Genomic DNA, 23665 nt, shown 5'->3' with positions numbered 1-23665 from the left:
TACTTGTTTGGCATGGGTACATACAGAGTTTGAGCAGGTCAACTCGGAGAAATCTAGATAAACCAGTTAGAAGAACAAATCCTAACAGGAAAGTCTGTGTCTACAATGATCATGGCAACTGGAAGGCAAATGTACCAGGACTGAATAGCCTTACTGTAATATAAGCTTTGATTTATAATCTCTTATGTAAACTCTCTACAAGGACAACAATTTTTACTTACTGATGCAGAGTAGTCTACCCATAATGGAAAAACGCTTGCAGAATGAGTGGATCTGATCTGCTGGTCTTCAATTTGCATTTCCTTTTTTTTTTTTTTTTGGTAGTGGGGATCAAACTTACAACCTCACACTAGCCAGGCAAGCGCTTATACCGCTGAGCTAAATCCCTAGTCCCTGTTTGTCTTTTTGAGACAGGGTGTCACTATGCAGGTCTTGAGTTCATTTTGCAGCCCAGGCTGGTCTTAAACTGGCAATAATCCTTCTACCTCAGCCTCCCAAACATTCCTAGTTTCTAATCTATGACCACACACCTGAACCAACTGCATCTGCAACTGCCTGTCTCCACAGTATGTTACAGAATGCAGCCTGGGCTGAAAACAAGGAACTAGAAAAGAAAGTGAAAATTATAGTGATACTTGTATTAAAAACCTGTTAGGCATTTATTTTTAAAGCACTTTCTTTGTATGCTGTCATTCTTGGCACTATTTCTAAAGAAAAACTCCTTTATCCCAAAGACAACCTAAAGCATTGCTGGGTAACCTGTTTGCAAGCCACAGCAGGCTGCATCTTGAACCACCATAGCCCCAGAGTAAAGGTGGGGGAGACTAGAAAGAGGCCCAAGCCATAAATGAAGAGAACCCCAACAGGCTTACAGCAGGAGCCAGAGGGGGTGGAGCCCTTGTTTCTACCTACATCTAGAATACTCAGTCCAGTCCCACTCGCAGCCCACTAGCAGAACCCCAAGCCCCATGCCCAGATATGTCCCTCCTGATTTATCACTCACAAACATCAGGAAAGGTTAAGGAATTTTCTTTATTTTTTACAAATTAAGACTATGTAGATATCATATATTTTTGAATCAAAAACACCTCTGTCTTCACAGTATGAGTTAGAGAATGCAGCCTGGGCTGAAAACAAGGAACTAGAAAAGAAAGTGAAAATTACAATGATACTTGTATTAAAAATCTGTTAGGCATTTACTTTTAAAGTACTTTCTTTGTATGTTGTCATTCTTGGCACTGTCTCTAAAGAAAAACTCCTTTATCCCAAGCAATAAAGCATAAGAGGTGGAGTTTGGCTTCAAGAGGTGTATTTCAGATTCTCAGGCGTGGCAGAGAATCACCAAAGTTATGGAGAGCTGCTAAGGAGGGCTTAACAGGAAGGAAATCCATTTAGTAAGTTCTTAAGCCAGAGGCTAGAGGCAGCAGCTAAGTCAAAGGGCAGCATCGTCAGTGGAAGTGAGCCACTCCAGGAAGTTTCGCAATGGCTTAGTGACACAGCATACTGCAACCAGCAACCTCTGTGTCAAACTGTGCACTGGTTCTAACAGGAAAAGTCAGAAATAGCATCTCATTGGTTAATGTACTTTCAATAGCCTGAGCCTCTTGCATTAAAGCCAGGCCCGTGACTACTTCCAATGCTGCCCTTTTGTGTAAGCTGGCTGTAGTAGCCCACAGGAAAGAACTGGCAATCCTCCCATTAGGACTGCTCATCCACACCTATAATCACAAAGCTGCAGGGAACTGGAGCTCTTGCAAGTTTGGTCACCTGGCTCCTACCTGCAGCTTTCTGAAAGGTGAGTAGACCAAAAATTAAAGTGCATCTGTAAAATGAACATTTATTTCTCTGCTGCCTTGGATCTCTGGTCTTACATTCCCTATGTGTCCAGGTGGGGGTAGACAAAAATGTACTGAAGGGCTTTAAGATGTTGCCTCCCAAATCATAGCATGGCCACAACTTGTCTGCACAAGGACCCACTCACTTGAAGGGATCTGTCCTTCCCTGTCCCCCAGTCTTTATCTAGGTTTGTCTGGCAGGATTTAGAGATTCAACCATTCCCCGTCCTTATCTTTCCTTTCTTGGGACCTTTAGTCACAGCCACCAAGTGGAGGCCACTTAGTAATTAAGGTGATAATTTTAGAAATCAACAACAAAAACAATACAAAAAAGGTCAATTTGAACGATCTGTGCTGTCTACCTTGCCATTCATACTAAGCCTTCTCATAAATGCCTGATGAGACACAGTTGTCCCTTTCTGCTGAAGTCCTCCTACCCCACAGATGGAAAGCAGATTCCCTCAGGGTCAGGCATGGGTAGGAAAGGGAATACACACAAGCCTACACTCGCTTTGTGATGGCAAGGAAAAGAGCATTTGCCTGACAAGCTTGAGAAGCTCAGAGGAATCCAAACATCCATCAAAGAGGCTCTTTGCCTTCTTTGCAGGGCCATCAGCTCAAATATGAGCCTGTGTTAACCACAGGGCCAGTGAACTTCTTCCTAGTAGAAAACACACTGCCCAGTCCCACAGTGCAAACCAAACAATGTCGAGGAAGGGTGGACTGATGTGGCTCTACCAAACTGTGGTCCACTGGATGATGGACTCCTGGAGGTTGTTCCCTCAGCTGGCCTCACTCCTCACAGAGTTGGGCACACTACAGAGTAGAGCAAGGGCTAGCGATCGGCTGACAAAAGGGACAGAGGAAGAACCCCAGGAATATGAAGCCAAACTCCAAACTATATTCTGCTAATCATTTTTTTTGATCAAAAAATTCAAAATAGAGAAAACCACAAAGTACAAAAGCTTTTCTGATGCCTTTCATTATCATAGAACACGCCACCTGTAATGTGTGCAAAGAGGAAATGAAGGGTGGAGGGAGAGAAGCCAAACTGGGAAAGGCTGAATGGTCATTTCACTTCTTCTCTTTCTTCTTGTCCTGTAAGTGGAGAAAAATCACCCAATTAATTTTTTGCATCTAATATATAAGCTCAAACTCTTAAATGACCTTTTGGTTAGGGTCTGGAGGGTACTTGGAGATTAACCATGAGAAACGCCCCCTCAGTTCAGTAGCAACTACACCTCAACCAGCTTCCATGGATGTCTCTTCCCCAAAGGTGCTGACAGACTGATGAGAAAAAAAGTAGGCAGTTGACCCAGTGCCACATCAGGAGTACCTGCATGGGCTGCCTGACCACCTTTGGCTACTCAAGACACCACAGTACAAATCACAGCCAGCTCAGGTCCTAGAAGTCTGTCATAAAAGAGCAAAACTAAGGCCACGCCACCAACTTCTCATCAAGATTGGCATGTGCCCTGTGCTGGAGGGTGAGCATGAATCCTCAGCATAAGTTGACACTTAGAAACAATCTAGTCCAGGAAAATATCAATCTCAGGTAGAAGCGCAATGTAGTAAAGGATAAAGATTGCCCTGTCCTGATGGAACATAGGGCATCTGCTTAGTGCTCAGCCCAGCTGTGTGGAGCCCAGACAGAAGCATCAATCCTACTGAGTCACCCGCCTCCATTACCACTGCGCTGGCTTCGAGTTCCAGAATAAAGTCTGCAAAGAAAACATGGCTTCATTCATTCCCCAACTCCTAGGCTGTTTGCTATAGAATGATTTTTTTGTTGTTTTTGTTTTTTTAATTTTTGGTGCTGACCAAACCCAGGGCCTCACACTTGCTACACAAGCATTCTACCATTAGCTAAATACCCAGTTCCTAAAATGGTTCTTTGGAAAAAATAAGACTAACAAATGAGTAAAACTGGTCTACTTCTTCAGGGTACTGTGGCACCTCTCTACAATCCCAACTACTTCAGAAGCTTAACAGGATTATCAATTCAAGACCACCCTGGGCAATTTTAGAAGAGCTGCTCAAAATAAAAACAGCTGGCAACATGGCTCAGTGATGGAGCACTTCCCCAGCATGTACAAAGACCCATACTCAATATCTAATATTGAGGAACAACCCCCCCCCCCTTTTTGTCTTTTTGACACAGGGTCTTACATGCAGTTCAGGCTGTCTTTGAGCTTACTTTATAGCCCAGGCTGGTCTCCAACTTGCAACAGTCTTCTGCCTCAGCCTCCCAAGTGCTGGGATTAGAGGTATATACTACCATACCAGTTTAAAGAACAAAATTTAGGTTGGTTTGTCACTATAATTAAAGTCAGACCCCAGTCCTTTTTTGAGACAGGGTCTTACTAAATTGCCAAGGCTGGCTGGGCTTGAGTTTGTCATCTTCCTGCCTTAGCCTCCCAGAAATTACAGGCACACAATACCACATCCAGTTTATAGTATTTTTTTCTGAGTCACAACTATCTTTACAGCCTTTTAAGTTCTTCATATAGTAGATTGTTCCTTTCTTTTTTTTTTTTTTAGTAGTAGATAGATTGTTTCTTACTGGCACTAAAACTCTTTTTCCTTTGATATTAATCTCAGGGTTTCAAAAAAAAATGTAAAAGGATTGTTTTCTTTTTATTTTCAGTCAGGGTCTCACTAATTGTTCAAGCTGGCTTTGAACTTACTATGTAGCCCGGGCTGCACTCAAATTCATAGTGCTGCTGCCTCAGTCTCCCATGTGCTGAGATTACAGGCTTGTGCCACCATATCCAGCTAAAAGGGTTATTTTTACATGATACCCACCCTTCTTTCTTTTCTGCCTTCCTTTCTCTTTCTTTCCTTCCTTCCACTCTCTAATCTTTCTGAGACAGGGTTTTACTATGCAGTTTGGGCTGACTTTGAACTCCTTTTGTAGCCCAGGCTGGCCTCTAACTCAGTGATCTTCCTGCCTCAGCCTCCCAAGCACGGGGCCTGTACCATCATGCCTGGCCTTGGAGCTTTCTCTCCAGGTAAAGGCTTCTGGTTTGCTTTTTGCACAGTGAGCTGCCTTAACCTGAGAAGTTTACATCTGACTTACACACCAATACTGAGCTCAAAGCCATCCTCTGAGCTGTGGGCTTTGCTGACTAACCTTCTCATTCATTGCCAGGATCATCATAAGTTTTCTGAAGAGAGTAATGAAATCTAAGAAGAGATCAATGCAGTGCCTGAAAGAGAATGAACCAGGTTACAAACTCCATTTCTCACTTTATTCCTAATCTACAAGCCCAGAGAGAAGAATATAAACCCTATAGTCACGTAGAAGTCAGGTTCTCTAACACTGTACCCCAACTAAGGAAATAAAACTCTGTGGTATCTGGGATCCATTTCAACTCAAAGAAAGCACATGGCATAGAGAGACTGGGCTTTCAACTATGCACAGACCCAAGTCTAAACCTTAACTACCTATTAGTTATGAGACAGGATTACAACACTTAAAAACTGTGTATGTCTTCTTCACATTGTTAAAGACTTAAGCAATATAGAAATCATAAAAAGTAAAAGGAAAAAAACAAGTAAAAGGAGAAAAACTCCATGCTACCACATATACTCCTACAGGCTGGCCACTGAAGTTCAGCATGCTTCAATATTAATCAGTACAGATGAGTTCTCACACTCACCAGATATAATCCTTATCTCCATGTTCAGCTTTTTCAATAATGAGTTGAGTATCAAAAAGGACAAAACCACACATGACCACCAGTCCCATATACAGGTTTGCCTAATAGAAAAACAAGATGAAGTAACCATAAAGTAGTTGTAGTACAGGAAAACAACAAAACAAAAATACCCAGTTATATTGCCTGGCTTTTGCTCACCTGAAAGTACACAAGTGGACAATAAAAATGACTACATTAATTCCCATGACGCTCCTTTTATTTGTTTTTGTTTCTTGAGACAGGGTCTCACTATGTAGTTCAGGCTGGCCTTGAACTCACTATGTAGCCCAAAGATTGGCTTCCAACTCCCAGCAATCCTCCTGCCTCAGCCTCCAAAGTGCTGGGATTACAAGTGTGTGTGCCACTATGGCTGATCCCCAAGATATTCTTTTAAGTCACTGGAAGACCCTCCACTATTTTGACAAGTCAGTGCTGGACTGGCAAAGGATCTGAGCAAGTCATCCTCTCAGCAGTGCCACACTCAGCTGTACTGCTGCAGCCAGGGAGGGTAGGTGAGACTTGGAAGGTGCTGCCCTCCATCCTGGGGGAGTCTTAATCTATCTTGCTTAACCTTAGGATTGAGAGAAAAAAGCAGTATGAGGCAAAGAGCTGCTGGAAAGGTCTGTGCAAAATCTCACCTGGAAAAGCCAAATGGATCCAAAGAAAAGGTTTCCAAGGGAAGACAAGACCATTAGGCTCATGGCTGACATCAAGATACCTGTTAAGACATGGCAAGAAGTTGTCTTGAGAAAAGCCAAAGCAAAGCAGACAAGCTCATTATGCCCATTTCCTAATTCCTCCCAAAATGAAGGCTTTCTAGTATCAACCTAGTAGTCACAAAGGAGTTAAGGTAGAAAAGGAAAGAGAATTCTAACTAGAATAGACCCCACTGTTCCCAGTCTACACTTACCTCCCAGGAAGAGGTAGCTCCGGCGCCTGGCGTAGAGAGCACTCAGAGTGAAGCACGTGAAGATTACTGCTGTGCCCATGAAAGCAGTGGGAAGGATGCTATTAAAGAAAAAGTCCTTTTAAGTGACTATGATTTGCATGTCTTGCCAAGAGTTAAGCAGCTTCTGTAGGGTGTTAGAAAATATTTTCTTACATTTTTTTGTGGGGTGGGAATAGGGGAGGGTCTTGAAGTTCTACAATTCTATAATAGTTGATGGGTACACAGTTAACTTGCTTTGATTATATGCTGGATTTTTAACAACCAAAGAATCCATGAATATTAAAGAACAGTTGTGGAACAACTGGCTTAAAGAAGAAAATTCTTGTGCCCATATTTTAATGTAATTATATAACTGGGAGCAAAAATATATCCTGCTTTTTAACTACAAAAAAAAGAAAAAGAAAGGAAAAGACCATTTGAGGACTATAGATCGGTGTGTAGCCCCTCCATGTCCCCCACCCCTTTTTCTTTTGTCTTTTTGAGACGGGATCTCGCTATGCAGTTTAGGCTGGCCTTGAGCTCACTTTTTAGCCCAGGCTGGTCTCAAACTTGCAACAAGCCTTCCGAGTGCTGAGATTATGGCCTTTATTTAGCAGGTATACTCATAAAGGTAAAGAGGCAAACACTACTACTGAAAGTTACCTAGGATTGACAGCAATGCACAACTCCAGGGCAGGGCCCAGGCCAACTCCTAGAAAACAAAGACCCCAGAACACGGTATTAGTATAAAAGATCATTAATAACACAGATTATTCTCAGGCTCCAAAAAGACAAGACAAAACAAAAAAAAAACTTCTCTTTTTTACATATTTATCTAAGTAACTAAATTGATTTCCTCCCTCTCCCTTAAGAGAATGTTTACCCATTAGTTATTTATAGTCACATCTACAAAAATGTCCTCTTAGCCCAATAATTATGAATTACACCAAGAGAAACATAAATGAGGAAAAATGAAGTAGGACTATGCAATATTTTTGAGGTGGAATGATGTGCAACTATAACATGAACCAAATTCTCCTTTCGCCAGACAGGTTCTGCAAATGGACTCCTGCCAACAGGAAGGCCACCTGCTCCGGCCCAACGTTTCTCCTACTCTACAATAGTTTCTTTTTTTTTTTTCTGAGACAAGGTCTTATTACACAGTTCAGGTCTTCAACTCACTTTGCAGTACAGGTTAACCTCGAATTCAAAGCAATGCTCCTGCCCCGGCCTCCCTAGTGCTGGGATTAAAGGTGATAATCCCATTCTTTAATGCCTTCAAAAACTAACTTATCTAAACATCTTAATCCCCAAGTCCTTTCCTTTCTGTAATTTTCTCAACACTATAAAGAACAGACTGTCACTTAGAACAAGCTGTACCAATGCAAATGCTGTTTTGCAAGTATTTCTATTGAACCTGAGTTCTGCTTCCTTTGATGAAAAGTCTAGAAGAGCTGCACTTTTAATTCCTTCCCAGAGAAATTAGCTTATTGTCCTATACAATGGATCTCAATGGTGGCAAGGCTCAGAACATACTCTTGAGACATTGGTCAGTGTGAGCCCAACTAAGCAGATTCTCAGGCCTACTTCAGTCCCAAGCACAAAATGCCTAATTTTGGATACAAAACAGAAATCACAAACAGCTTATCCTAGAAATGGGAAGCAATAATAATAAACAAAGCAAAACATACTCAAACACAAGTATGACTGGACAGTACAGAGACAGAGATCAGAAAGAAGTCTTCTGAAGGAAATGTACAAATGGAACAGGTAGACAAGAAAGTACGCCCACTGGCATAAATCAGAGTAAAACAATTCTCAGGCTTTTGTCTAAACAGTTACTAAAAACATAGTCTCCCGCCCCCTTCAACATTAGATCAATACCTTAACATACCTGTAAGGAAAGCAAATCCAGCAAGCAGTCCCAATCTTTTCTGCTCAGTCTCATGGCTATGAGGTGTTGCCATCAGCCAAATCATCAACGCCAGAGAGCCCAAGGCAGACAGAAGGCCAGCCTGTCAGAACCAATCAATAATTAAATGACTGAAATTTTCAAATTTATTTTTCAGGAGCCCTTATTAGGTTCAAATATTCATTTGAACTTCCTAGTATTTGCTTCTAACTTGGAAACAGGTGGTGTTTTCTCAAGTGTGTGGAGAGAAACTGGAAGTTTTGAGGGTCAGAATCAGGACCATGGTGGATACTGACGGCCATTCTAGTTTGAGTCGTCCATCAACTACAGCACAACTACTCAAGTCAAACTACGGGGAGTTCTGCTCAACAAATTAAGAAGATGAGTCAAATTGGTAAGTGTTTGAAGAACATTTTGCTTGCAGAAGTAGAAATGACTCCTTTGAAATCACTGGAAGAAAAAAAAGTGCTGGTCACGGTGTGTGTCAGCAATCTCAGCTAACAGGGAGGCTGAGGCACAAGGATCATGATTTTTTTTTTTGGTATTAGGGATCGATCTCACCCCAGCCTAAGTATCACAAATTTAACCTCAGCCTGGGCAACTTAGTGAGACCATGTTTCAAAATAAAAATCAGAGCCGGGTGTGGTGGCTCACACCTGTAATCCCAGCACTCGGGAGGCTGAGGCAGGAGGATCATTGCTGAGTTGGAGACCAGCCTAGGCTACAAAGTGAGCTCAAGGCCAGCCTGAACTGCACAGCAAGACCCTGTCTCAAAAAGACAAAAAGACAAAAAAAAATAAAAATAAAAAAACACCAAAATGAGCAGAATGTACCTCAATGCAAAGGCTCTGGTTTCAATATCCTAATATTGGAAAGAGAAAAAAGAGAAACAGCACACATATATACAGAAATAAAACATAGGGGGGAAAAAAACTTGATATGACTTCTGGGTAATGCAATTACTGAAGATTTGGGGGGGGGGGTACCAGGAACCAAACTTATGACCTTATGCTTGCCAGGCAGGCATTGTGCCACTGAGCTATATCCCTGACCCTACTGATTTTTTTTTTTTTTTTTAGTTTTTTGAGAGAAGGTTTCACCATGTAGTTCAGGCTGGCTTGAACTCACAGCAATCCTCCTGCCTCGGCCTACCAAGTGATAGGACTATAGACATGTGCCACCAAACTGGCCCAAGTGTTTTTTTTTTTTTTAATACTTTCTTCTTATTAGTAGTCTGTTTCTGAATTTTCCATAATAAAGATGTATTACTTTATTTGTAATAAGAAAAAAAACTTTTTGTTTTTGTTTTCTGAGACAGTGTCTCTGTATTATATTATGTAGTTCATTTGGCTTTAAACTCACGGGTTCTCCCTACTGTAGCATACTTAGTACAGTTGTGAGATATGCTACCTAACTATAAAAACATTTCTTTTTTCAGCCAGGCATGGTGATGAATCCCTGTAATCCCACCATTAGGGAGGCAGATCACAGCCTCAGCTACACAGTGAGTTCAATACCAGCTGGACCACACAGAGAGATAGTCTCAAAAAAACCAAACCAAAACAAAGACAACACCTTTTTTTAAAGTTCTGTTTAAAAAAGAAATATGGGCTGGGTGTAGTGGTACATGCCTATAATACCAGTACTTGGGAGGCTGAGGCAAGAGGATTGATGTGAGTTTGAGGCCAGCCTGGGCTACATAGTGACTTTAAGACTCAGTCTGGACCATATAGCAAGACCTTGTCTCCCCTCCACTGGAAAAAAAAAAAAAGAAAAAAGAAAAATATATGAAAAGAGAAAGTAAAAAGGAATTCAGATGTGTGATAAAATGTACCAGTTCTGCATGATGAATATAATCATATACTGTGAACATATACTAATATAGTAATTTTTAAAATAAACATAGGAAAAACTGAGGCATTGCAAAAAAAAAAAAAAAAGGAAATCATAAAGAATAAATATAGATACCAAAGATCCTGGCCTCCTGTATATTTTTTGCATTTTTTTTTTTCTCCTTCCTTTTTTGGTACCAGGAATTGAACCCAGGACCTCATGCTTCTGGATAGGCACTATATTGCTGAGTTACACCCAGACTCCTGCCTTTCTTACAAGGTGAATAATGTATTGGTTAATACCGAGTCACTGCTCCTGAAGGAAATACAAAAGTTAGTTTCCCAAAAACCTGCACTTACACTTTATTGAACTCAGAGCCAATCTACTACAGCTACTGTCTGAACAAAGCAACGTATGTATTTTTTTCCCTAATATGTATGGCAATCTGGACAGCACTTCAGCACTATGCCGTTCTCATTTCAAACAGCAAAATCACCAAAAAGGACACAAAAATAGAGTGGAGGTGTAGCTCAGCAATAGGAACCACATGTGAGGCTATCAGTCTGCTCTTCAGCACCAAACAGTAACAACCTGAAACACACAGCAGTAGCATTAATAGGTGGCAGTGATCCTCTGAAAGGCACACTTGATCACAGTATGAGAACTGAAACAAGGAGGCAGTGTTCTTTCCTGGCCTCCACTGGGAACATGGCATTATAGGTGAATCAAAATTTTTACCAGTCTGCAAAAAATGGTAGGAGTATTGATTTTTTTTTTTTTTTTTTGGTATAAGGAATCAAACTCAGGGCCTTGTACTTGTCAGGCAGGCGCTGTGCTGCTGAACTACACTCTAATATCCTAGGAGTACTGATTTTGAAGTTATAAATTTTAGCAAATAGGTGAGTTCCCAAATATAGCACAATGAATAAGATTACATATTTTACATTACTTAAAAAAAAAAAAAAACTCACAAGCAGAAACTAAAAGGACCAAACTTGTCTAGAACTCAAAAAACTCAAAAATCAAAGAAAGGGTCAGGGATACAGCTTAGCAGCACAGCACCAGCTTGTTCAATCCCTAGTACAAAAAACAAACAAAAAAACCGAAACAAAGAAAGCCCTATTCTGTTCTTTGAGTGTCTGCAGTAATTTTTCACATAATCCTTGCCAAGAGATGCCTGAGCAGGATTAGTGTTTTGCAGTGACAAATGCCAATACAAGCACATCCCTCTATGCTAAAAAGGACATTTTTAAAAGAAGACAAGGCCTATTTACTGAGAACTCCAAATTTTGTGGTTATTCTTCAAACTGTGCTTTCTATTCCTGCTGGTCAAACACAAACCCTCCCTCAAAATAGAAAAACAGGTTAATTAATAGATTGGAGAATAAAATGGGTCAAATTAAGTTTCAATTTCTTCTTTTTTGATAATCATACAATTGGTGTTTTGTATCCAAGTACTCCCAAGTCATTTACGCAACAAAGGGAGGAATTTGAGAAAGGCTACCTATGGAAGAATTCCCTCACTCAAATATATCATGTTTTTTTCGGGGTGGGGTTGGGGGGGCTAGAGTCTTGTATATCACCAGTACACTATTTAGTGGCAAGCTTAAAACACTGTACTTTCAGGGGCTAGAGATTTAGCTCAGCGGCGTAAGTACCTGCCTTGCAAGCGGGCAGTCGTGAGTTCGATCCCCGGTAACGGAAAAAAGGAAAAAAAAAAAACAAACAAACCCAAAACACTGTACTTTCTATACCTAAAGAGGCACAGCTGCTAGAAAATATAAATGGCTTTCCATGTTCTGATTTAATAACTGGCTGAGTTCAGATATCCAACTACTGATAAGAATTAAGCAACTGAAAGATTGGACCACCCATCTTACTGGGCTGGTTTCTTCTTGATGAAGTTTGTACTAGGCAACACAGCAACCAGAGAGAAACTTATTCTTACCTGAATAAAATGAGTGACCACATGGACATAGGCTCCTGCAGCTGCCAGAAACATACACAGAGCAAAACTGGCATAGACTTTCTTCAGATGCTGCTGTGTCGATGGGGTTCTAGGAAACAATATTTATAACATCCATCACTCCTAAAGCAATCTCATCTCTAACCTAAGAATTATTCCTCTTTCCTAGAGGGAATATGTGAAAGTTATATTACAAATAATTCTGAGATATGTTAAGGAGTATATTATAATAATAAAAAGAATGTTTTGAAAATAGTTTGAGAATCTTAAATGCTAGGAAAGGGCCAAAGTCCAAATTTATGAACAATTAGTACCTAAAAAGAAAAAGAATAAGCCAGGCGTGGTGGCTCACGCCTGTAATCCCAGCAGTCGGGAAACTGAGATGGGAAGATCGTTGGGAGTTCGAGACCAGCCTGGGCTACAAAGGCTGGTCAAGGCCAGCCTGAACTGCATAGCGAGACCTTGCCTTAAAAAAAGACAAAAATAAATAAATAAATAAATAACTTTTTGGTGGTTATAAAGCAGCCCTTAGAATCTGGATTCTTTCTTGGTACCGAGAATCGAACTAAGGACCTTATGTTTGCCAGGTAGGTGCTTAGGACACTGAGCTATATCCCCAGCAAATTTGGAAATTTTTTTCAGGTCTTCTAGAGTCTAGACAGGTTCATTTGTTGATTTATACATACGCAAACTAATAAACTACAAAAAGAAACCAAAAATGACAGAAAATACAGTCAAGAACCAATAAAATTTAAAACACTTACATGTGGGAAAATTTTAGAAGTGCATCAAAGTTGATCTTCCGATCAAATATGTTCATGGTTCCAGTCTGTGGGACAAAGCTTCTGCTCTACAGAATAAAGAACAAAGAAAAGTGATTACAAAGCTACTATAACATAGGAAACCAGCTTTCTTTTAAAAAAAAAAAACAGCAATGTTCAAGTTTGGGGGAAAAAAAAGTTATCCAAAGTCCCACAGCCCTAACAATCATTTTCAATCTTAAGTGTGTCCTAGAATACATTTACAATCATTGTGAACTATTTTAAAGATGACAAAGGGAAAAAAACTCATCTTATTTCCACTCAATTTTTTTTTTTATCAGTACCAGGGATCAAACTCACGATCGTGCGCTTGCAAGGAAGGTGCTTATGCCGCTGAGCTAAATCCCTAGCCCCCCCAACTCCATTTTTTTAAGAAAATAATTTGCCCTTTGAAAGAAAGAAAAATCCGAAATTAGCAATCTAGTTAAAGGGACTCATAAAGCACTTTTATATGACTGGTTTAAAATGCTAGAGAATTCCCTCAAGAATTAAAAATAAATAAAGCTGCACTAGGACTGGCATTTTAAATGTGTGTATGTAGGAATTTTCTAGTTACTACATTTTAGAAATGAAAGGAATTTTAAAAGGAAGAAAATTTCTATATCTCTATGAAAATAAATTTAGGCAAGAAGGATTTTTCTAATTTTGGAGGCTTTCTTAACAGAAGGAGTGGAACAGTTCAAGATTACTTTTATATTCTTCACCAAAATATCCTAAATGTACTCTGTAATTCAGGCTGGCCTTGGTTTTATGGTAATCGTCTTGCCTCGAGTGTTAGCACGCATATATGCCCGGCTAGGAAGGGCAACTTTTTTTTTTTTTTAAGACAGGATCTGACTGTGTATTCAGGCTTTGAGTTTACTACGCAGTCCACACTGGCCTCCCAAGTGCTAAGATTATAGGCATGTGTTGGGAAGTGCATTTTATTTCACTTTAGTTTTTTTACTTTTTGGGTAAAGTAATTGAATTCAGGACCTCACAATTGCCAGGCAGGTGCCATGCTGCTGGGGGCCAGGAAGGGCATGTTAAAAGTGAACCATACCTCAGTTACACTACATCAATATCATAAAGTCATGCTTTTAAACTTTGCTCCCTCTCCCACCTTGCATGCAATCAATCCTAAATAAATACAATCAATAGAACTAAAAGTCTGATCAAGAGTCGTTGTTTTTCCTAAATATGAATCCCCAAATTATTATTAGACTCATATTGTCCATTTATTTCGAATCTAATAAATAGAGAGGAAGGGTAAGAATAGGATTCAAACACAATCCTATTCAAACACTGGCTGGGCACAGTGGTGCATGCCAGTAATCCTAGCATTTGAGGCTGAGGCAGGAGGATTACCATAAATTCAAGGTCAGCCTGAACTACACAGCAAAAAGTTCAATGTCGCCTACCAAAACTGCACAGTGAAACCCTGTCTCAAAAAACCAAAAACAAAACACCATCACACAAAACAACCAAAAGGATAAACTGTTTGAAATGCCAACTATTAATGCCCATTCAAATTAGCACAGGCCCAATGCTTACGCACCACAATTAATCTAAGCAATGAATTACACAATTTTGTAATCAGTTTCCTGAGGAATCTTGGACTACAGTAAAGAGACCACTCCTAGAACTCATAAGCATCACTACCATTGGTTCCTTGGGTCTCTTCGCCCACAATGAAACAATCACAGTGGCTAGCTGGATTTCTCCCACCTACTTTGTCTCACTACTATACTACTCACCTTAATTCTGTTGTTATTTCTGTTCCTAAGGATGAATACAGTCAAAACGCTGAAGAACCTACTACCAATGCTGCTCTGTCTAAGTCACCTAACTCTGGGCTCTCTTGATCTAGATGGTGCAATTATTGCAGGCTGTTGCAAGGTCAAGTACAACCTTCCAAACCCATGATGAATGCACCCTCTAGAGAGAACACTTACAGGATGGCAGAATTTAGGACCTGGAAAGTGTCTTTGTTTAAGGCATCCATTAACATCCCTAATGACATCCCTAGACACAAGCTGCAACAATACTGAAGTAACCTGCAAAGACAACCTTTTAGTATTCACAACAGCTACAGAGATGTATCTATTGCTTCTAATTTCGAGAATCAAAGTGAGAGAGCACCTCAAATACCCAGAGGACCATTAGTCAGAAAGGGGCAATACTCATGTAACCAGACCCCAGTGGAAACCAGATGCCAGTGGCGGAAGCTACTCATTCTCAGTTTGCCTTTGACATTTCCTAGGGGTATTGTCACTTTATGGGACTCTTATTCTTTTCTTCTGACACATGGTCTCATTACGTAGTTGAGGCTGGACTTGAACTCACAATGTACCCCAGGCTAGCTTAGAACTCATAGTGATCCTCTTGCCTTGTCTTCCTGAGTGCTGGGACTACAGATATGCACCAGCCCAGCTGGCCTCTGGACCCTTTCTTTAAAAATGTATTAGCTTTTTATTAGCATACTTGGACATGATGATTATATTCATTGTGGATTCTCTTACAATGGTTGATGGCAAAACAAAAACCACTGAAGCCTGGATGCCTAGGCAGGGAGATGTCAAATAGTAATTTCACCTTGATTTAGTACTAGCTTATGAGAGTTTTTTTTGTTGTCATTGCTTTTGAAATAGTGTCTCACTATGGTTCAGGCTCTCTTAAGGAGAGAGCCTTGCTATGTAGCCCAAGCTGCCCCTGAACTCACAGCAAATCTCTTGTCTCACTCAGTTTTTTTTTTGGCTTTTTTTTTGGGGGGGGTACTGGGACTCAAAGTCAGGACCTTGCACTTGCCAAGCAGGTCCTGTGCCATTGAGCTATATTCCTGGCACTTTGAAAAGTCCATTTTAAAATATTACTACCTTTTCTAAAATTTAAGTGCTATGTATAATTATCAAATTTTACAGATGTAAAAGTACACAGCAATTTTAGTAATTTAGGTTTTTGTTTGGTACTTGGAATTGAACTCACAACCTCGTGCATGCCTGCCAGGCAGGGGCTGTGCTGCTGAGCCACATACCTAGCCCAGTTTTAATAGTTATGGGAAAAAAAAAAAAAAAAAGAAAAAGAAATGTAAGAAAGTATACATTTAACACATATAACAATGTATATGCCAATTTATTTTAGAAACTTTAAAAACTGAGGGGAAAATGGCAGGTTTTGGAATCAAGAAATTATAAATTATGATAGTTTGGTCTGGGATTGTTCCAAATAAACAATAACTAAATTGATAAAAGGGCAGCAAGACAAAATGTTTACGCAAGTTTTATCAAATAGAATGAATTTACCAGGTTTCTATCTTGGCCTCAATTGGTCATGCTCAGAAACTAAGCAAGGGATAGCTATATTTTTAAAGGCCAATATTGCAAACTCAGTTGGAACAAGATTAAATTGCACTCATAACTCAAAAATAGCAGCTCTCATACCAAAGTATTTTCAGTTCCAACAACAGCTGGCTCTTAACAAAACTTCAAGTATTTAAAACTATTGGACAGTTTAACTCAGCTATCATAAAAGGAGGACCCCACAGTTAACGTATAAATTTGGCATGGTGACACATACTTATACAAAAAAAAAGCATTTTAAAATTATATTACATCATGCTTGTTTTTTTTAAAAAAAAAAGTACAATTTGCTAAAAAATTCAACATAGTGATTCTAATATACATGTAAACCTATGACAAAATCATTAACAATTTTGGTCTATCTCACCCTAAACCACAAATTCTACAGAAATCTAGATATTGGATCCTCTCCTACTACCCAGTTCTATAAATACTCAGCTTTAAAACAGGGAGAGGGGATTATTTACATAAAATACAACATGGACAGTGCCTCTTAAGAGTCACAGGAAATTTGCCTATGCTGCAAGTGGAAACATGAAACAAATGTTCAGGCCTTACAGATAACAAAATTTCTTTAATTTGATTCAGGGCCTCATTTTATGCTCTCATTCTTTTAGAGCAGGAACCCTAAATTGTCTTAGACTCTGTCAAAATTTTCTTCTGTGGTTCCCAGGGCCAGCCTCATCTACCAGGGGAACTGATTCAAAATTACAAAACAAAAAGCTCAGGGCTTACTGCATAGCTTTATCAAGAAAGAAAACTAGGTAAACACACTGCACATTGAGTTAAAGAGATTTCAGATACTTTTTTTTTTCTCTTTTTTTGAGACAGTGTCTTGCCATGTAGCCCCTCCTGCTTCCTGAGTACTGGTATTACAGGTTTGTGTCATCACGGCCACTTTATGTGCAGCCTGTTTTGGTCTGGGGAAGGAAGTACAGCAGAAGAATCTTGAAGGATACAAGGTTACCTAATCCTTTCTGCTTTTGTTCCAGGTGTATCTTCCTTACCTTTGCCCTAAAAATAAAAATTATCAAAGGTCAATCCCTAAAACCCTAGAATACTCTTCCAATACACACAGTAAATAAAGTGGAGATGAAACTGCAGTTGCCAAATGTCTGTAAAACAGAAACTATCATATATTCAATATTCTTTTCTTTTTTAATTTTTTATCGGTACTGGGGATTGAACTCGGAACCGCATGCTTGCAAGGCAGGTGCTTATGCCGCTGAGCTAAATCCCCAGCCCCATTCAATATTCATTTTAAGTAGTTCTTGGCTTTGAAAAATAATTTGCTGAGGGCTGGAGATATAACTCAGTGGTAGAGCATTTGCTTACTATGCATAAGGACTTGGGTTCAACTCCAAGCACAAAATAAAGAGGAGAGGGGAGAGCAAGTTAGAAGAGGGAAGGAAGGAAGCCACGAAGCAGCCAGCCAGGTAGCCAGCCAGATGGCCGAATGCTGAGGCCAGGATAGAAGCTGCCTCAATGTACATGACTTAATACTGCCAGCAAATCAAAGAAAATAGGTTCACTTTTCAATATTAGACTATGAGATTAGATTTTTCTCCTCTTGCAGTATTAATTCAACCCTGTCCCCATATATTCAGCAGATACCAAATTGTCACTTAGAAGAAAAATCCTAAATGGCTTTTGAAGGGGGTGTGACTGTCATTTTTCAGTAGCTCTTACACTTCAGTTTTCAGACTCTGTATAACCTTTGTCCCTAATATAGTGTGGTTAACAGCATCACTTGGGGCTGGAGTCCATACATGAGGCTCTGGTTTCAATGTCTAACCCCAAAATGAACATAACATTGCCTCCTGATTTCCTTTTTTTTTTTTCTTTTTTTTTTAGGCAGGGTCTCCCTGTGTAGTGCAGGTCGGCCTTGAATTCATGGTGATCCTCCTGCCTCGGCTTGCCAAGTGTTGGGATTACAGGCAAGCACCACCATGCCTGGCTTGTTTTCCTACTTTTTAAATCCTGGCTGTTATTTCCTTCATTGGATGACATAAAGCAAGCTTCTGGCAATAAACACATTGTATTTCAGTTTGACCATTTATAAAATACCATAATATATTTACTTCATAGGGATGAGGATTAGGTAAAATAATAAACTGCTTAGAATAGGGCTTTTCATATAGCACAAGAGTACATTTCAACCAAAAAAGTCTAGCTTTTAAAATTAATTAGGCTGGGCATGGTGGCACATGACTAAAATCCCAGCTGAGGCAGGACTTCCAAGAGGCAAGCCTGGACTACATAATGGTAGTATAATTCAAACCCAGCCTGAACTATATAGCAAGACTCTGGCTCAAGATTATCCCCCCTAAATAATAATAAAAAAATAAAGCCTAGTTTTAGAAGACATTTAACCTAAGCCTGATCTACATGTTATGGAAACTAATTTTTTAAAATTATTGGCCGGGCATGGTGGCACATCTCTATAATTCCAGCCCCGAGGAGGCTGAGGAAGGAGGATTACCACAGGTTCCGAGACCAGCCTAGGCTACATAGTGAGTTCGAGACCTGGCTGAATTAAAAACAAAAGACAAGGGGCTGGGGACTTAGCTCAGCGGCATAAGCGCCTGCCTTGCAAGCAGGCAGTTGTGAGTTCGATCCCTGGTACCGATAAAAAGGAAAAAGACAAAAAACTTTACCATAACTCACTGCTACCTGCAACTACCTGTACTATAAAGGTTTAATATTTTCCTAAATGAGAGTAAAGTTACATTGAGAGTGGTCTAAGATGCATATAAGCTGAAATATAAAGGACCTGATAAATCTTATTACGGTGAAAACTATTGTTTAAATGGCATACTTCTCTGGTACCTTTGCACTGTTGCTTCTGTCCCACAGGGCTTCAAGGTGTTGTGACACAGCCTAATAAACACTGAGTGATAATGGTATGTGTTGGAGACTTTGATGAAGTAAATGGAGATTAGCTTGACACTTTTCCTGCCACTCAGAAGAGATAGGTCAGCTCAGTTTAGGACAATCCAAGGAATCCATTTCAACTAGGGCTAGGCTTTAATTGTCCCAGATCAAGACCCTAAAATGTTCTAGCCTCTCCCTTAAGTTCGACCTAAATCTTCATAACTGTTTGACAGAACTTAATCATTAAAAAGGCTCCCAATGCCCTAAGTACTTAATCTTCTTCTATATAAACCAGTAATTCTTCCCCAATAACACTATATTTAGCCCAAGTAAGAGCAAGTGTTAAGTTAGGACCAACAGCACATGCACTTCACCCTTTCCCTACAAATTCTTTTGCTTTTTTCCCCCAGATTTTATGGACTCTAGTTGATTGTGCAGGGACTTCATATTGTGAGTAGAGCTTGCACCTGACTCACTCTGCCTATGCACCAGATTTAATCACAACAATGTCCAGAGCCAATCTATACCCATTATCAAATGAAGAGTACAGCAACCTCCCATTCAACATTTTTCAACTGGTTCAGGGTGGCAGCTACCTTTTGGGGGTTACTCAAGTGGCCCTGAAGAAGTCAACCCAATTCCTATAGCCTTTCTCTACTCTATTTGGTTAAGCACTATCTCTGAAACATTTATATAACAAAGAACCCATGAAGTCTTAGTAGAAACTCTGGAGAAACAAAACTGGGTGAAGTGGAAGATACTTACACTAGATTCTACAGCCAAGTCAAAGTAGCAAAGGAAAATTTATGAGACAGTGTTCAGTCTCATTTTATGTGTTCCTAAGATGCAGTGATTTCCCCAGATGATATTAATACCATTGGGTAGTTTACGAAATAAAATGAAATTCTTCAGGCCAGCAATAGTGACTTCTATATTAACACCACTGACCACATCTACACAAAGTCTTATAATTTTAAAAATGCTTTTTATACACATTATTTCCTTTGGTATTTACACATTCAATTCATGAGGGGAAAATAAGAATGATTAGTCCTATATTACCAATTGTTTAAAAAGCTTAAAATAGGGGCTGGGGATTTAGCTCAGCGGCATAAGCGCCTGCCTTGCAAGCAGGCAGTAGTGAGTTCAATCCCCGGTACCGATAAAAAGGAAAAAGACAAAAAAAAAAAAAAAAAAAGCTTAAAATGGCAAAGGACTGAGACTCAGTGTTGCACAGCAATATAATCCCAACTACTTACAGGCTGAGGCAGGAAGATCAAGAGTTCAAGGCCAGTCTGCACAATTTAGCAAGACTGTCTCAAAAAACCAAAAAATTCATAAATAATTTGGATGGAGGATATGGCACAGTGTTAGAGCACTTGCCTAGTATGTGGCAGTCCTAGGTTCAAATTCCATCATCGGAGAAGACAGTATACTTTAATTAAGGCAGTTCTAGCCACAAATCAAAAGAAATCTTTAAACAAAAATCCATAATTAAATTGTTCTGTATTTTCAGCATATCTACAAAGAGCGTGAAATATCTATAATGAAGTTGGGAACTGAAGATGCTAAGAATCAAGATCAATTTTACCTATTCAAAAAAATATTGGCAAAAATTATTGGCTCCTGCCTATAATCCTAGCAATCAAGGCCACCTTGAAATACACAGGAAGATCATAAAGCAGAACTCGGCTATGCACAGCTTCTTTTCCTTTTCTTTAGATCAATAGGGAATGGAGGATAATAAAAGGGGATACTAAGATGTTTTCACAAGATAAATGATCGAAGAAACTGGATCGAAACTACAGACTGCATTTGTCAAGGATTCAACTACTCTGTCACTATTGAAGGAAAATGGCAGTGAATCTAAATAGCAACATATTTTGGAAGCCACTACCAACAAAAAACATTAGACAAAAAGGAACAAGGAAACACCAGAAACAGTAAACCTAGTAATTACAATATGTGTGTATGCAGAAGCCATAGAAATGTGATTATTTGCAGGGCTGTTGGTGCTGGCCTGTAATGCCAGCACTTGAGGCTGAGGAAAAGAGGATCACAGTTGAGTTTTACGCCAGTCTAGGCTACGAGATTTCAAGGCCAGTCTGCACTACATAGTGAGACCCTGCCTCAAACAAAAAAGTGGTTACCCAATGCAGATGACTTTTCTTTAACTAAATTCCAAAAAGTAAACTATAAATAAATATCAACAAGCAACCAGAAAAATCCATTTGCCATTAACCTTTAACTTTAAAATCCTCATCCGTGTTTCAGGCACAGTCAGCTCTTCTACTGGGTTACACAAGTCACAAGTTAACTATTGCTAGAGCAGAGTTTCAAGTTCAAAGTGGTTTTTGTTGTTCGGTCACTGGAAGGCTGATTTGATAGGACAGGCACTGAAAGCTGGCTGGCACGCGATCGCCAACTCTGTACTCAGTAAATATACGAAATACCAAAGCCTACTTGTTATCACAGCTCCCGCAAGCAAACCCAAGGGAAAAAAAAAAAAAAAAAAAAAAAAAACCCGGCCATCGACTGCCCTTCCTAAGCAGAGTTTCAGACGCCCACAGGATTCAGAACACGCAATCCAGGCCACCTCACCTGTCCAAAGGTAACCAGTAAAGCAGCGCAGGGCTGCCCTGTGGGGCCGAGAAGCAGGCCGAGCCCGTCTTCTACCTCTTGTCTTTGCCTCTGGCTTCCAGATAACTAATGAAGCGAGCGTGTCACAGAAGAGCAAAGTATGACATCAACCAGGCCACCGTGACGAGGCAGCCCGCGGGACCAAGCCCCTACTCCAGCCCTAGTCCCGACCGCACCCTCCGAGACAGCCGAACCACCGAAGCTGGTTTTGCTTTCGTTTCCCTCAGGGGGGTGACAGGTCGGGCCTCAAACCCAGCGGTCGAGGCAGGGACTAGGGTCTGCACTCAGCAGGACGCGAGACAGAGGAAACCGGATTGGGGACGGAGGGCAGGGAAGGAAGCCCAGAGAGAGGCCCCCGCTAGAGTTCAGGCACAGGATTTTTGCCGCTACGTCCCCACGACCACGCATACTAGCCCCCTCACACCCGCCCGCTTCCAACTGAACATGCGCAGTACTAGTTCCGTAGCTTCTCTCCCCGCCCCATTTTTCCAGTTCTCGACGAGAGCTGGGCCCGGTGATCTCAGGGTATAAAATCCGTCCGAAAATGAACGCTACTCCCACTCTTTCAGAGACAAAAACTACTACTTCCTCTCCATTTCTTACTTTTGGTTTGCCCACTCCACACTTTAGACGTACCTTCTTAACCTGCCTCTCGGGAGCCTCCCAGCTCTTGCAATACCGGATGTGCTCTGACTGCTCCAGGGTCAGTTTCAGACTCTTCACCCCGAATCGGCCCTCTCAGAAAAAGCCCGCCCCCGTGCCACGCTTAAAATCAGTCTTCATTGGTTATTGACTGTACTTCTGCCTTTCTATTGGCTGTACGTGCATAAACAACGGTTGCTTACTTCAGAGTCATTAGCTAATAGCTTTGTCGATCAAAATTCTGACCACCAACCGGCGTCGAGCCAATAGGGCTCTGCCTTCTTCTCACGTAGTAAGGATGGATGGCGGTCCACTTGTCCCTCTAGTGGAGAAAGTGAATAGGGGCAGGCCCCGCCCAAAAAACCTGAAGCAATGCAGCCCCCAAGACGTGGGTTGGGATAGCGCTGCCCCGTCCGAAGATTCTTCAGTTCTCAGCGATATTAAAGAAGGAAAGCGATGTACGAACGTACGGAAAAGCTCCCTCACAGGTGCCTATGTACTATGAATCTGGTGGACTTTAAACTTCAGAGCACTTTAAAGGGTCACCAATCTACAGAACGCGAGAGGGCTTGTGAGCTTGTTCCTTTCAAAAAGCACCACCTGTGTGAGAATTTATAGTAAGGAGTTGCGAACTTCTAAACGACCAATGCTATTTATTTTATTTTATTTTTAAGACATAGGGATCTCCTTCGATTCCCCAGGCTGACCCTAACTCCTTGGCTCCTCCTGCTTTAGCTTCTTAAATAACTGAGATTACAGGCACGAGCCACTGTGCCTGGGAATTGTCAATAATTTTTTTGATAGTTTTTACTAATTTATCTTTCTAATATCATCCAAAATAGTGTCAAATAGTCATCTGAAGAGGCAAAGAGTATGCAACTTAAAAATTCAGAGTTGGAAAAAAACTCGTAGTGGTTACAGACCAGTTGATAAAGTTATTTTTATGATTCTGTGATGTCTGTGGTTTTGTCAACGTTTGAAAATATAAAGCTGAGCGTGGTGGCACACATCTGTGACCCCAGTACTTGGGAGATTGAGATAGGAGGATTGCAACAAGTTTCAAAACCAGCCTGCAGTGTGGCAAGACCCTGTCTCAAAAAAATTTTTTTCGTCATAAAATGCAACTTTATCTAAATTTTCTCCCTATGTTATCTTCTAGGAGCTTTATAGTTTTA

General features: G+C 40.4%; 1 protein-coding gene across 3 annotated transcripts; it reads right to left on the bottom strand.

The window, feature by feature from the left end:
- Positions 1–1013: 1013 nt before the first annotated feature.
- On the bottom strand, positions 1014–22645 carry Tmbim6 (transmembrane BAX inhibitor motif containing 6). 3 transcript variants are annotated; one of them, XM_003476055.4, is made up of 10 exons: positions 22485–22645; positions 12940–13025; positions 12158–12266; positions 8359–8479; positions 7128–7176; positions 6447–6544; positions 6175–6254; positions 5498–5598; positions 4969–5044; positions 1014–2933 (listed from the first exon to the last, which is right to left on the bottom strand). In XM_003476055.4, exons 2-10 carry the CDS (start codon positions 12993–12995, stop codon positions 2910–2912), a joined length of 714 nt encoding a protein of 237 aa, XP_003476103.2. In that variant the 5' UTR covers positions 12996–13025; positions 22485–22645; the 3' UTR covers positions 1014–2909. The 3 variants fall into 3 exon arrangements, with proteins under 3 accessions (XP_003476103.2, XP_063110784.1, XP_063110783.1); XM_063254714.1 differs by lacking the exon at positions 22485–22645 and adding an exon at positions 21810–21832; XM_063254713.1 differs by lacking the exon at positions 22485–22645 and adding an exon at positions 17302–17323.
- Between the last annotated feature and the right edge of the window lie 1020 nt (positions 22646–23665).

The sequence above is a fragment of the Cavia porcellus genome, unplaced genomic scaffold (genome assembly GCF_034190915.1).
Source record: "Cavia porcellus strain 051 isolate PalLab524CR breed Dunkin Hartley unplaced genomic scaffold, mCavPor4.1 scaffold_8, whole genome shotgun sequence".
Taxonomy (NCBI): Eukaryota; Metazoa; Chordata; class Mammalia; order Rodentia; family Caviidae; genus Cavia; species Cavia porcellus.
Note: the sequence above shows the minus strand (reverse complement) of the source record. Positions and strands in the feature narration are given on the sequence as shown.